Genomic DNA, 15394 nt, shown 5'->3' with positions numbered 1-15394 from the left:
AATTCATGCAGTAATAGGTACATTGAATAAATCATGTTTATTGCGTCAAATATGGGAGCTGCTTGAAGATGTAAACTGTTTTGTATTGCAACAACACAAATGCTTTATCAAACTTTATAATATAAATAAAAATTACAATATAATTAACAAAATAAATACTTTATCAAAGTGTCATAATGTCAAGGCAAAATGACCCATATCTACTTGAAACCATTCCCACCTCTCTAATTCATCCATTTGCATACTCTCCCATTTCAGTCACCTCGTCCGGCGGTGGACGGATATTGCCGAGCCCGGCAGGAGGCATCGTCGGGTGCCGAAATCTGTGGATGCTGATCCTCATCACGCTGGCACTGGTGCTGCACAACAACCATCCCTCATTAGCCCCACTCAGTCGACCGCTCGTCCCGCTCGGTGCGCTTCTTCGAAGATAGTTTGCCTACACCCGTATGCCGTGATGCAGTGTCCAGTCGGAACCGACGGCTAATACTACTACTACTGTGCTCCGTTAGTGCTAACAAGACCCATTGCGGCGGCAGCAGTAAGAGGCGTAGAATCCACAACCCCACTGGAACCCCCGCAATTGCCGTGGTGGGGAATGGGAATGGCATAAAAAACTGACTACAGGATTTAACCGGATTGTCGTACATTTCGTTCCCCATCATTTGACGCGTTATGTGTTTTTCTTCCTTCTGTCCTCCTACCCGGCTGAGCCACTGCATGTGCATGTGAGAGCATGGGGCAGTGACTATCCCTTTGCATCCTTCCATCCCGGTCTATATCCCTGGCATATTCACACGTAATGTGAATGGTGTGTCATCTCGTCGATAGATCATGCGGTTTAGGAGAGCATATTTCTGCAGCTGGATGGTGGGGGCAGACCGCAACCAGCACGCTGCGTCTCGAACCGTAAAGCCAAAGCCAACGACCGTGATGTTTAGAATGACACTAATGATAATGATGATGATGATGATGAGGAGGCGGAGGAGGAGGAGGAGATTGAGGATGGTGGATGATGAGTGTTTTGCAGAACTTTTCTCGCCGTACAGAGTGTCCCTTTTCGATTGAATCGTTCCAAATAGTTCCAAAGTCGATCAAAGATTCTGATTTGATGCCTTTAATCCCAGGAATAGGTGACGTGTCTGGATCGGTGACCAGAGTTATACCTATGGGTTGATTTCATCTTCGCTCTACTGAATTCAAGCGTCTGCATCAATTGCTGTAGAACTCTAAAAACAAACTTTCAATAACGATTTGTATAAAAGATTGTGCTCTCTATCGCATTCTGTAATCGATCAGTTTACAAAACACGAGCCTTTGATGTCCAAGAATGAAACTCTCACCCTATTGAAAGTAAATTAACTCAAGACACCTAAACATACAGAAATACATTGCAAGCGACGAATAGGAATCATTTCAACAAATTCTATGCAAATTCGATCTACACTCGTTTCACTCGTGCTTCTCATTTGATAATGAGTCGATCGAAATACATAAAAACCGTTCCTACCAATAGAGCTGAAAATAAGGGTTTTGCGAAAAAAGGAGAGGGGTGAAAGTTTCGCTTATTCGTTTAACTTTACGATCCCTTTTTTGTCCTGGTCCTCGTTGATAAAACATCATCTAAATGGGTAAAAACTTCTTTTCACTGTTTAATTTCCCTTCATTCCAGTAAGTGTGTGCATGTGGGTGTATGTGTGAAAGAGAGTGCACGATAGCAACATCAAACCGAGTACCGAGCAAAAGGTAGCACGAGAGTGCATTCGGTCACGGTGCATCGTATCTGCGTTGCACCAATACCGAGCCCGTAACTATCATGATGCCAATCATGGTCTCTCGGTCCCGCGTTCCACCTCTGCCGTTGTACTTCACCGGTACTCTGCTACGCTACGTGCAACATAGCGCAGCCAGCAAGGAGCAAATTGGAAGGGGCGGCCTGCGAATAGGGAGCACGGCGGAACAGTCATGGTGATGGCACGGTTCCGCAAGCGAAAATTTAATTGAAAATGAATAAATGAAGTTATGCTGCTTTGGTGCACTTTCGTTTGATGTGTCGATTTTTGTTTTCCACATTGCTGCTGTTGCAGCGACGGTCCGTCCCGTCCCTGTACGCTTTCGTTCTGTTTGCTTCGCGAAGGAAACAAAAAAAAAGCACGTGTTGAAAATGCGATGCCGTAGTGGGAAACATTTATTCGAAAATGCCTGCAATAAACGGAACCATTTGGCGTCCCATTTTGCAGCGTAACCATATTGGCGGTAAATGAATAGGGGGAAGAGCAAAATTGGATCATGTTGGACGTAAACTGATCATAATGATCTTTTACACGAGAGAGGAAGAAGAAGAAAAGTAACACATTTACACTTTTATCGTTCAAGGTGAGTTGTGGAAAGGACGCTCCTTGCTGCTTGTGCGCGAACTGCTATATGAAGAGGACACAAATAGAGTGCAATGGAAAACTCGCAACATGCAGTTTTTGTCTTTGAGCTCAACTCAATCAATCACACCAAAACTGTGATTTGCAAGCAAACAAAAACCATAGACAGCACACACAAAAAAGTGCATTGCACTTAAAAGTCATTTGAAATTTGTCAATAATCACGAAAAGGCCACCGTCGTCATTCCTTCGCGCCGCAGCCCACGCGGAAAGGGGGAGTGAGAGCTTATCGGTGATTTAAATCGAACATGCTTAAGGTCCAATTCAATCAAGAAAGGGTGGTGGAGGGGCATCGAGGGGGAAGAGAGCAACGGGAGCAAATGAAACCCCTTCACCTCCTTCGCCAAACAACCTTCGCACGCCATCAACGATAGATTAATTGAATGCACTATGCACTGTTTGGCATAGGAATGCGAGCGACCGCCCCGGAGGGAAAATGTTCCCAACTCCAGCCAACCAAATGTGACTTGCAAATCAAAACCTTATGGCTTTAGCGCACCGCGTGCACCTGTGCACCCCTACTTGCTCCGCTCCCGTTCGCTATCGCTGTGCTTATTGGAAAACGGAATAAATTGATTAATTCTACGGGCGCGGGATGAAAATAAATCGTCCATCCTGCAGTCCACACTGTCGCTGATTGGGTCGCGTTGATCGATGGCTTTCGTTGGCTTGCTTTTTTTGCCTTTGTAGCCGTGGTTGTTGTTGTTGTTGTTAGCACTCTCTCTCTCTCTCTTCGCCCCACATTGATCACGGATTCAGCCTTGAGCATCCATTTCGATGTTTATGAAACTAATGATACTACTCAGCAGCATCATTTCCACCACCCGCCGGATCTCGCAGGAAAGTGGTGCAGGAAAGCGGTGCAACAGGAAAGGCAATCACGCTGCTTCCGCTGTTACTGACGCTGCACCGCTGCAAGCAGCCTCCAATATAATTAATTTTAAATGTATTTATCAATCTCCTCGTTAAAACCCGCCCCGGAAACGGGGAATTGATCACACGAACACACACACACAGCGTGGGTTCGTACCGTGCGCATAGCTTATTTGATCGAATTTACTTTTTACACATTTCGGCAGAATCGGAATGAAATCATGCAACGGGAATCGGGGCGCATCGGGGGCAAAAACACTGGTATACCTTCAAATGACACTAAAGTGCTGCAAAACACTCATGCTCATCGTCGAAAAATATATATTTAAAAATCAGTAAAAAAAAACATGAACATAAAGATTCAGCACTAGATGGTAAAACTGATGTGTAAATAGTTGTTATTTGATAAGAGCTTTCCGTTGGCAAAGAGCGGCAGACGAGTGCCAGAATACACGCCGCTATAATGAAAGAATCAAACACGCTCGAGCTGCATTCAATCGGCAAAAGATCCCATCACAGTCCACGGCTATGCTTAGTTTCGAACTCATTCCAGCGGCCCGTCTTGGTTTGCTCCGCCAAGTTTAACAGTGGAGCACAGATTGGCGTGTGTTTGCAGCCGAGTGAAAAACAAAATTGTTGTAGCAACTTCTAAACTATCGAATCCACAATCGAATCGAACATGATATACCCATGGTACAAGCGAACCGAACAGCTAGATGTATTAAAGTTTCTTTTGTATGATCGTGTGTTAGGGATACACCTCTGTGCATATGGCATTTCAACCGGAGGCAGTCAACGTGTATGTAAGCGACAGAGGAAGGATGTGAAACCCGATACGCAAAACCAAACCCGAGAGCTACTAGAAGATTACCTAAGAAGAATCTAACTCTAAACGTTTTTCGATGTAATAAATTATTATGTATGGGAAAGGAAATGCGGAGAACAGGAAACATACATACATTTAATACAAAATGCCGCATAGGAACAATGCCACAATAGTGAAAGCTATTGAAGCAGAACAAACTTGGTAGGAAACAGAAAGGAACAGCTGCAACACTTTAAATTAGGTGCATGAGCTAAACACAGGCTAGAGGAAATAAATCCCTTCCGTGGCATGTTGATAGAACAGTGTTTTGACAAAGCACCGTGTCAAGATGTGCAAAAGGTCAAATCATCCATCAAATCGATGCAGCCAATCAAGAGATACGAAAATCAAACCCCTTCACAAATAAACAAAAGAATCAGCAAAACATGAATAATTTAGGTGGCTTTTTTGTAAAATGATCGATACCGGAGTAGGTTCTCCGTACAGATGAAGGTGCTGTGCAGAGAGAAAGAGATGAAGAAGACGAAAGTAAATGGAAGAAAAAAAAATGAAACAATCTAGGGCAAAAGTGTTAGCATACCACAATAAGGTCATGAGTAGGATGATGAAGAACTGAAAGTGTTTAAAAGTGAGCGTAAAACTATTGACGGATGAATATTTGAGACACATTTGCCGATCTTCAGTTGCAGTGGGGGACGGTGGGTGAAAACAGCCGCTACAAATAATTCTCTAGTGCGTTGGGTTGTGCAGGTGAATAGCAAAAGCAGGGTGCATTATATGATATTGGTTTAAATAAAATGAATCCGAACAACTTCTGGGTTGCGCATGGAACATTTTATGTTTGTTGAAAGAAATTTTTGCAATATATGTTTTATGAACTTGGTGACAAAAGACTATAGCTAGGCAAGCTTGAAGGAGAAAAGGGGTAAGTATTGACCTTGAGAATAGGCCACAGGGTACAATTTGAACTGAGTCAAGTGTGCTTTGGTCGATTTATTTATATAAAAATAACCCGTCACTCAATCAATCTTCTGTCTCAACTAAACGGTAGTAATCACATTTTCATATGACATACAAAACTGACACAAACACTACAGAAATAAATAATGTTTCAATTAAAATTCTCTCTATTCACAAATTACGCTCTTAAAGCGTGTTTAAATATCAAATTGAAATAATTAAAATATCTTAACAGTTTTGAGATCTGTGTGTTACTACTTAAAAGCTTTGAAAATATAGGCTTCCATGTCGAAGAAGGCGAAAATTTGTGAAGTAATAATATGAGTTTGTAATGACTATATTTAGCAAGTATTCGTTTATTGACTCGTACAGTGATGTGTGCACCTTTTCATTCCACCCAAATTTATGCCACCCTTAATGCTCTTACTATGCATTTACCAAAGAGCCGGCCCTGCGGTATAGTCGTCAACTAGGTCGACTTAACAACATGCAGGTCATGGGTTTAAACTATGTATGGTCTGCGTATGACTGACTATGTCACCAAGGCCTAGGGTCAATAAAAATTTTCCAAATATTGATGCCAAATCTTATAGTCTCGCAAACTGTCAAACTTATGTAGCGGGAAAGAGAATTAAATCGATTTGTTGCATGTTTATTTGTAACAGGAATAGTCACAAACACATTTGCATACCAAAATGGATACAAAATAATTTCAACTTAATTTTAAAACATTTTTGTAAGCAAATATGTGCACAGTTTTTGACAAGAAGAGGAACACCAATAAATGTTGCCATTAAACATATGTTGCGGAAACATGCCATAGACCCAGGCCTAGGGGTAATTCTCCGACAGTCAAACCCATTAGTGGCTAAAAGCAGGTGTTGACTGATAATGGTTGTTGTACCAGAGAAGAAGAATAATGTTTCTAGGCTTAATTCATATAAAGTCCTAAGTTTATTTTCTTTCTTCACGGATATAACACGGATATCGGTGTAAGTTAAGTTATTCAATATTTTCATATGGATTAACTTATATGCCACTAAGTCAAATTAATAAATTTGCTTCTACTAGTATTTATGGCACTTTGATACATAAAAATGATAATGTTTCACCAATTGATCAATGGAATCAATCAGAATATAAGCATGGTGGTTATTAGGGTTTAGCTGTGTAAGACCAATTACAGTCTGAACTCACTGGTTGAACTTCGATTCCCTGCCAACTATTGAATATGTGCTTTTTAGTTGGCACGTTTTTCCATACAAAAAAATCTCTCGGCATGCCATGAGATTTTTGTGAATTTTTCAAAAACCGGTTTTCCCATACAAACGCATGCTTTTTAATTGAACTGTCAGATTGAGCGTTCAACTAAAAAGCATACCAACTAAAAAGCGTTCAACTATTGAATTATGACTGTATACTATTCATGGAGACATGTAATCCATGAAATAATTTGCAATATTTTTTGGTAATATTATGAATTATTTTGTAACAATCCCATTAATGGGCATAATTATGCATAACGATTTTTTTTTGTTTCACCAGAGAGCTACTGAAGCGGATTAAACTCGTTATGCGAGGATCCACTGTATTTTTATGTTTATAAACTATCCTATAGGTTCGTGTTTTCATAAAAGCGGATATTAATAGCAGAATTTTAATTTCCCTTCGATTTGAATTAAATGCATTTGAGTGTTAAATGCATATACTTAAAAGTTTAATTTTTGCTCGTGTGTACATTATCTTGCACCATTAAAAAATGTAAAAAACTTCCGAAAAATGAAGAGCTCCTATCCTGACAATAGTTTAAAATATTCAAGTAGCGCCAAAATTTGTGACTTCATGGAAGAAATAATGAAATAGCGGTAAGTAAAACCAAGCTTGTCTGTTTTTGTATATCCACCGCAATTGATCAAATTGTATCTTCCTTGTAGATGACTCCCTTGTTAATGTCTCGCCAATTGCATACCTTCAGGCGTTTAACGTACAGGTCGCTGCCGTGGTTTCAGAGCATGTGGGCAAGGGATGAATAGAAATAATAAGTTCTCATCGTTTAGTCAATGTCACATGTTGTTGCCGGCAACGTCGTTGTTTTCAAGTTGTTTGGATTTTACAACGGACGCAACTTGACAAATTCAATACGTTTTTATATTTCTGGAACGTTTATTTTTTCATTCCTGCCTTAATGCATGTATACTCCGTTAAAAAAATCAGAATATTTTCTCCGCTGATATTTTCTTATTCATTTCATTCCATTCTTCGTCTACTACTGACAATTTGATTCAACGATCTGATATTCCAATGGCTAAATTATCAGAGATCTAGGCTATAAAACAAGAGACCCAACCTTCTTCTTCTTCTTTGGCACAACAACCATTGTCGGTGAAAGGCTTGCCTGTATCACTAGTGGGCTTGGCTTTCAGTGACTTGTTGCTTAACATGGCAGGATAGTCAGTCTCGCGTATTCGGGTTTTGAACCCATGACGGGCATGTTGTTCAGTCTGACGATTTGACGTCTGTACGAGCAGACCGACCCGACCCTACCTTAGGGACCACATAAAAAAGCGTTCACAAAATTTCAAACCCTTTAACAGTCATCGAAAACCTGTCATCGCATGACAATTTCTACCACTTATTGAGCTAAACCATATCTTAAACTTAACAATTCACGTTTTTACGCTCAGAACTGAGCTCAAGAAAAGCACTATAATACAATGGGCCGGCTTGTGAAAGAAACAGAATTGAATTCCAATGTACTCTTTTTTTCTTTTTAGGCGATACTTATCCATAGCAATCATATTTTAAATATTTAATCGACCCTTTTATGCAATGATGGTCTCATGCTTGGTTGTTGATTATTGTTTCAATAATTTGAGTTATTCATTCATTAAAATAGTTCGTATCATTTCATTGGTATATTGAATGCCATAAAACTTTATTAAATAAAAAACGACGAATTTATTCATATTTTCACCATGCATAACACACCTCTTCCATAACACACAGTTAAAAAGTATTTATCAACAGCTGGTATCACAACTACTTCTTGCAGCTCCTGTCTTTGAAACAAGTTGCAGAGGAATACTCGAGCTCTGCACTCAATTTAAACTCACTTCTCAAGACGTAACACAGCGTGCAGCGCTATCCCGTCGGTGGCAACAGTCAACACGTTTAAGACACTCCATTAATCATTTGCCATTAATTATGCATAAAGGAATACAATGGGTAGGTGGCTACTGTTCAAGTAGCAAACCATGCGCCGTTCACCCGAGTCATCGTTTAACGGATGGGCAATGATTAGCCCCCGACGGAGGTTAAGTCCAACCCGACAAGCTGGTCAGGTTCATCTTCATCATCGTTGCTCGTCACCGTCACCGTCGCCTCTGGGGACCACTGACCCAGGTCGCTATTTTCGATCGGCACCATCCGCTGGAAAGGATGTCACACTACCCAGGGCACGCCTGACGGAAGGACTTCTCGACGGAAGTGGTGTCCTGCTGGTTTTGCACCCGCTTCACGAACAATGCACGCGAGGGATGGCAAGTGAGATCATTTATCAGCGCCTGGCAGGAGTTTAAGTGAGAGATTATCGCCACGAGGCGAAGCTCGGTACGATCCGGAACTGCGAACGCCATTGTTCCGGAAGTGCTGCCCGGTGAGCTGCCGGTGAAAAATGGTTTTGTAAGGATTCGTCCCGATGCCATTTCTCTTCGCGCCCGTTTCACTCACTGAATCATGCAACTGACCGGATTCCGAGTGCAGCTTTCGTCAGCTGAGGTGAGAACGCAGCATACGGATAGAAGCCACACTCGGAGCGTGAACAATAATCCCTCCAAACAGTGACATTGGCATGGGAATTCGAGCAGGTTGCTGTAAATTTCTTGCCTGATTCTGTGGTGTGTAGGTTCCGCTTCCGGTGCAGTTATGGTGGACATTTGCGCAACGGCTCCCGATGGATCCTAGGCAAACAATGAGAATGCAAAAATACGTGAAACATCCTGTCAGAGGAATGTATATTACGGTCAGTTCAGAAACTATCCGCGGCTAAGCTACCCTTGAGGCAATGGTAATGGGGTTGAGGATGCTTTTGTCTCTAGGAACATCAAAACAACATCATATGTGCCATCTAGCGACACGTTTTTAACATGATTAGCGATTAACTTACCTAGGTGATAATAATCACATTGAAATTAAACAATGAAGTTTTGTTTGAAAATTTTCTTTCAATAGAGTATACATTAAATACATGCAATTTGAGACATGTTTTAAGTATATTTTAAACAAACGCATCGTATCATTCCCTTGTACTACACGAAATAGACTCCGTTCGGCACCAGTTGTTGATCACTGTCGGCTGATTTTCTGTCCAGAATCTGCTTGTGAAAGTGTAATTTTGTTTTTTTTTTGTCACACCATTAAACGTTACATTCAGCTATCTGGCGAGCACTTAATTCTTTTTTTAAAGAAAACTAGCTGGTGTAGCCCTGTATGCCTAGTTATTCCCATAATAACTTAAATATACCATATCTGCTTTATTACTTGGGGGCTACTTTAAAACAGCATCGTAACCCGCTAGGCACCCTACTCCAAGTGTCAAAGGCGTCATTCATCAATTACGTAACGCAAAAATTGGAAAAAATTTACTCCCCCCCTCCCCCCTAAAAACTATGTAACAGGTTAAGCTCCCCTCCTCCCTCCCTCTCTAGCAGCTTTTTAAACACAAACAGTATTTTGTGATTTTTTTTATCTTTATTGTGGTAGGGTATTTTGCCCATTGTTGAACACCACACTATTATTTCACACTGCGCATAAATTGTTGTGTTTCTTAATATTCATAAAACGTTCATGAAAAGTATCATTTTTCCTTAAACATGGAGGATTTCTGTCACATATTCTACTGTTTTATTGTTTTTAAAGAGAACTTTTTCTATTCTATTTTTTAAATCATGTGAAGATATTTCGACTGATTTCGATCATCGTCTATTACTCATACGAAAAAAAATAAAATTTTGCGCTACGTAACAAAAGTTATACTCCCTCTCTCCCCCATGCAACAAATCGTAACGTTTTACTACACCCTTTCCTCCCACCTATCAGCGTTACGTAATTGATGGATGACGCCAAATTGATGTATACAACAACAACAACAATCTTGTTCTTTGTATGTGAGTTACAAAATTGCAATTGAATTAGGTTCATTGTAACATCTGAAAATGTTGTACGTCTGTCGGCCATTGTAATGGCACCGTTTCAAGGTATGTGCAAAGTTTCATTGATAATATTCCATCCGTTTCGGAGGGTACTGGAAACAAAAACCGTGACACAAGAGATTTTTAGCAGATAGAGAAGATCCTGAAGAAATTGAAAATGTCGCGCCTTATAATAGGATTTAGAGAGCCGCAGTGAAGATCTTTGCAAAAGAGTATCAGATCAACTTTTACAACAATTATTTGAATTGAAGCTTTTGAATATTAATTTAAAAACTTGAGAACAATAATTTGTTTACGGTCATTTATATAAATGGATGTAACTAAACAGAAACAGAAGCTATAAAACTCTCACTGTGTGTATTTATTGATAGTTAAAATGAAACAAACATATATACATATTTCAGCATGACCAGGTAGGTTGTTACATGAAAGTCTAAACACAGTTAAGCGACCATTAAGCGACCGTCCTCCCATGTGGGATTTCTATAACCATTTGTATAATGTTACTACAGTGTAGTTTTCGAATTGCTCGCGATAAGCCCACCTATATATAATGCAAATTTTAAGTTGAGGAATCAGTAAATGCGTATTTCATTTAAAAGAGCTGAGCGTAATACATGTCGTGTGATAATGATGTAATTATCGCAAGATACATTAAACGTTTAAATTCTTGGCAGGTATCAAACATGGGTCATATTATGCAAAATTATTGTTCTGTTAAAACAAATGATCAACAGACATTCAACTGAGAAATTTAACCAAAATGTATTTGTATTTGTAAATAAAAGCTTTAAAATCATTTCTATGGACAGTTGTAAAAATTACAGTTTGAGCCGAACGAGTCTGCTGCGTAGCTGCACAAACCTACGCACAAATTTACCAAAACGTTGTAAATGGGAATTCAATCAGCCGATTTCTCTCCATTTCACATTAATTTACGCTGGGTAAAATGTTACCCAAATTGTCGCCAAGCTTGTATTTCCGTGAATAAACACATAAACTCATACACTAATGCCATTCACCCGACCGGCGGCATCACCGTTTTCCACCGATATCTCACCCAACACACAGCAAACTGATTGCATCTCGCATTGGAAACCGACCAGAAAACTGTTTCCCGTCCCTGGGTAACGACGATTCATGTTAGCGATATTTTTGGCGTTCGTCTGTGCATGCTGTGAAGCAGCGAACAAACAGCTCGTTAAATCAATTATAATTAAAAGCTTTACATGTTTGTCGCTCGTCGTAAAGCCACCCGAGTCCCACAAACAAACGTACCGTTGCTAGTGCGGTTATGGTAAAGTGGGATGCGAGCGTTCGTGGAGACGTTTTAGGATGCATTTCAACATGTAGTTCTGGTTAAGGTTCGTTTCATTGTAGGGGTAAAATACAGTGAAGTTTCTACATACATACAACATACTCAAAATTCATTTAATACTAGTTCGCTGAATTTCATATTTCCTCACATGTTCAAATTTTGCTTACGGTACTATCATCATTTCCACTTCAAATTGCTGAATCTTATATAATTTCTCTTGATTCTTACTTAACATTTTACAGCTGAACTACTGCCTAAGACTACAAATCAAAACTTCCATCTTGACGTTCGTAAAGCAACAACTGCTATGCTTCCTCACATCCGGGAGTCCTACCAGAATGGCTCACACGTATACAAATCTACATTATACCTCTTTCTGTAAACCATTGCTTGCCGCAGGCAAACTAAGAGTGAGAATTGAATCAAGCTGTTTACTAAGTTCCTATCCTCCCTTGCGTACGAGTGTTTAGACAGAGCAAGCGTCTTGTAAGACCACGCCCGAAAGCTTTCCGGAATGGTACGAATGCAACAGTCCAAATGCAGACATCGCTTCGAGCCGAACGCACAGTTTGGTTAGAATAAATATAAATCCAACACGCACTCGACTAAACATTATAAATTACTCTTATCCGCAACGGACCGCACGGTTCGGTAATGGATCCCATTTGCCATACTTCCTCGTGGCTCACTACAGGCTGTCATCGGGTGTAGCATATTGCAATGGGCAGTACGTAAGGAGTAGGGCTAAGCATAAATCAATCGGACGCTGGTTAGAATTCGACCACACTGCATCGTAACGGATGCAAGTACACCGCGTTGGGTGCCATTGGACGCGTTACACTTGCTAAGCTTGCTTACACCGGGCGAGGTGTGACCACAACAGAGCATTATCTTAATGTCTAAGAATTAACCAGATTATTCAATTATGACCGACCATCGCTCAGCCACCTTCCCTCGTCCTCCAGGACCATCGATCAAGGCAGACCTAGGAGCAAATGCGAGAAAAATGGTTTCCCCGCGACCCGAACCAGCATGCGTGAGGTCGTCCAGATGGTCAAGTGCGAACGTTGACGCTATTCAATTACCCTCCGCAAGGGGATTGATTGCTTGTTTACTTCTGTGTCGATTGCTCGATTGATACGCTCGTACAGCTTTACTAATCATAGGTTGGCGATCAATCGAGACCTAAACGAGCGTGTAGCCCGGTAGACCAAACGCATCGCAATTCTTTATTTCTTTAACACTCCGCTCATGGAACCTCTCCCCCTCCGCCCATCGCGATGTAGCACAGTTGCCTCCTCAGGTCAACGCACTGCTACACGGCGCAAAAAGACCCGCGGGGTGGTTGTCGAATTAAATTTAATTCCTCATAATTAGCTTCCAAACAAAAGTTTCAAGGTTTTAAACGGCCTTCGGTGCGATACGATCGCGGCATCCGAAAACCTCCTGCACACCTCAACGTCCAATTTTTGACGTGTAATGGCGTTCAATTGCCATCGAATTGGTCTACCATTCGCACAGTTTTGAAGTAGTAGCGCAAATGGTCATTAGCGTACATAATATGGTATTAAAATTATCGAATAGTTTTCCTACGAGCAATAATTGTACGCTACTGCGCTGATCGTTTCTTTTTTTTCTCATTATTTGGGTAAACGTGCGTGTAATTGTTTATTATTGTACATTCAATTAGAACCCGGATTTGTTTCCAAATGTGGCACAAATAATAATACCCTTGGGAGTTAATATGCGTGTATTTTCAGCAGGCTAAAACAAACAAATCGTTATTTGTGTTCGAGATGCATGTAAAGCATTTGTCTATAGTATGAACATTCGGCTGGATTGTACAATAAAATAAACGGCAAAATCATTACGTTAATTTATTAGCCCAAAATATTTGAAACATTATCAAACATCACAATATAGCCATTCTACAAGCTAAATATAACGCTGGTCAACTCGTACGATTTAACAACATGCTCGTCAAGATCAAGTCCCAAATGGACCTTGCCGCCATACGTAGGATTGACTATCCTGCTATTAGTAATCAATATTTCACTGGAAGCTAAGCCCACTAGTGGTACAGGCAGGCCTTACAACGGTTATTATGCCAAAGAAGAAGTAGAAATATATTGCTACAGTTAAAATAAAGCGTGTTGAATACATTAAATCAATAAAATAGTTATACAATTTTTAATACCACGCTTCAGTTTAAGTTAAGAAATATGTACGAAATAGTAAATATAAACTTTATGTTTCAGTGTAAATATGATCAGAGCCGTAGCGTGGTCATCTCTTCTCACCGTATTCAATTTTACAACGACATTCCCAGCCCCTCACTCTCTTCCTGTTTCCCCCTACAAACGAAATCCAAATATTGTTTTCTATAAAATTAAGATTAGGGTAATTGAGGCGTTCCTGTCCCATTGATGATCGTATTTTATCATTATTATTTTTTATTTATTAAAACTCCTTCCACAAGACGCTACTGTAACTGGTTATGTTTAAATTGGCAAGCATGTCGTTTTATTTGCAAACAGATCACCAAATGAATACTTCTGTATATATTCAAGAAGATCATTAGGTGCTGCGCACTTTCATAATTATCCATAAGTAACGGAATTGAAACACATGCACTTCTGATATAATTTCAGCCCCTTCAACATCCCTTAAACCAGTTGCATATTTCTGAAATTCGCTTAATTCCTTCGTTTTTAGTTGTTATACGTATCGATTGATTTGCAAATCTTTATTTTTCTACGTCGAGTTCTTTCCAGCAAAAAGCCATCAATATCCGTCTCACAACAAGCTATTTTAGCTGCAGAGAAAATATCGTTCATGAAACCTTCACGCATATCATTCAATGTTTATAGCAATCCCTGAATTAGCTTGTAGGTGATATCAACGTTGATATTGTGTTTCTGATATGCCCGGTTTACCTTGTCTACAGCTGATAAAATTTGACACCACAGTTTCAAAAGGCAAATAAACTTATGATGTATTCGTTTCATGAAACATATTGCTTGAAAAATTGGCAATTTTTGGCCAATTTTTTGGCCAGACATTAAACTGCAAAGTGTTTAAAAACAGGCTTCTATTGAATTAGGCAGCGCGCTCTGCGGCCCATCACACAGAATCTTAAACTTAACACAGATGCTTTAAAATGTTCATCAAACAAACAAGCTAAATCCTCCGACAAACATAGTATCATTATTGAACTGGTCCCTGTTGGACATTTTCTCCAATAGGAACTAGACAGCTGTTATGTTTTTTTTGTGCACTCACAGCCCGTTCCTTGGAAGACCTCCTTGTATCACAGTGATCTTTAACATTGCTTATAGACGACCGCTACAAAATTTTGGATTTAGATCAAAATCAAGGACGACCGTAATTGTCGCAGGTTTGTGAGTTTTTCATAGAAACCCAGCACTCACGTTTCGGGACAAAATGATCAAAATTAAAGAGCTTGCTAATACATAGACGGTTTGACAGATGAAAAGTATCGCCAAAAATTGTCGCAAGAAATTGTTTAGGTCGTCTAGAAGCAATCAGAAGCTGCCAATGGCTAGTTGATCCGCTAAAAAATGATTTATTTTACGTTTCTAGTGATACTAAAATGCGAGGCGAATCCCTAACGAACAAAAACCAGACTAGATTTTGATAAATAAATCATAGTTTTCTTATAGCTCAAGGACATCACAGAACATTAATATTGAACACTTACAAAAGGGCCAGGTTTCGCCTATATTCTAAAGCTAATAATAGTCACGAGAAC

The 15394-nt window shown here is 40.0% G+C and overlaps 1 protein-coding gene across 5 annotated transcripts in view; it reads left to right on the top strand.

Annotated features, from left to right (window-relative positions):
• The window catches only part of LOC1274515 (uncharacterized), a 142341-nt gene extending 137396 nt beyond the window's left edge, over positions 1-4945 (top strand). For all 5 annotated transcript variants that reach the window (XM_061643917.1, XM_061643919.1, XM_061643918.1 and 2 more), the window contains exon 8: positions 259-4945. In XM_061643917.1, coding sequence (XP_061499901.1) covers positions 259-434 — 176 coding nt within the window. In that variant the 3' untranslated portion in view covers positions 435-4945. The remainder of the gene's footprint in view (positions 1-258) is intronic.
• The last annotated feature ends 10449 nt before the right edge of the window (positions 4946-15394 follow it).

This window comes from Anopheles gambiae, chromosome 2, assembly GCF_943734735.2.
Source record: "Anopheles gambiae chromosome 2, idAnoGambNW_F1_1, whole genome shotgun sequence".
NCBI lineage: Eukaryota > Metazoa > Arthropoda > Insecta > Diptera > Culicidae > Anopheles > Anopheles gambiae.
The sequence above is the reverse complement of the archived record's forward strand: the minus strand, read 5'-3'. Positions and strand labels throughout refer to the sequence as shown.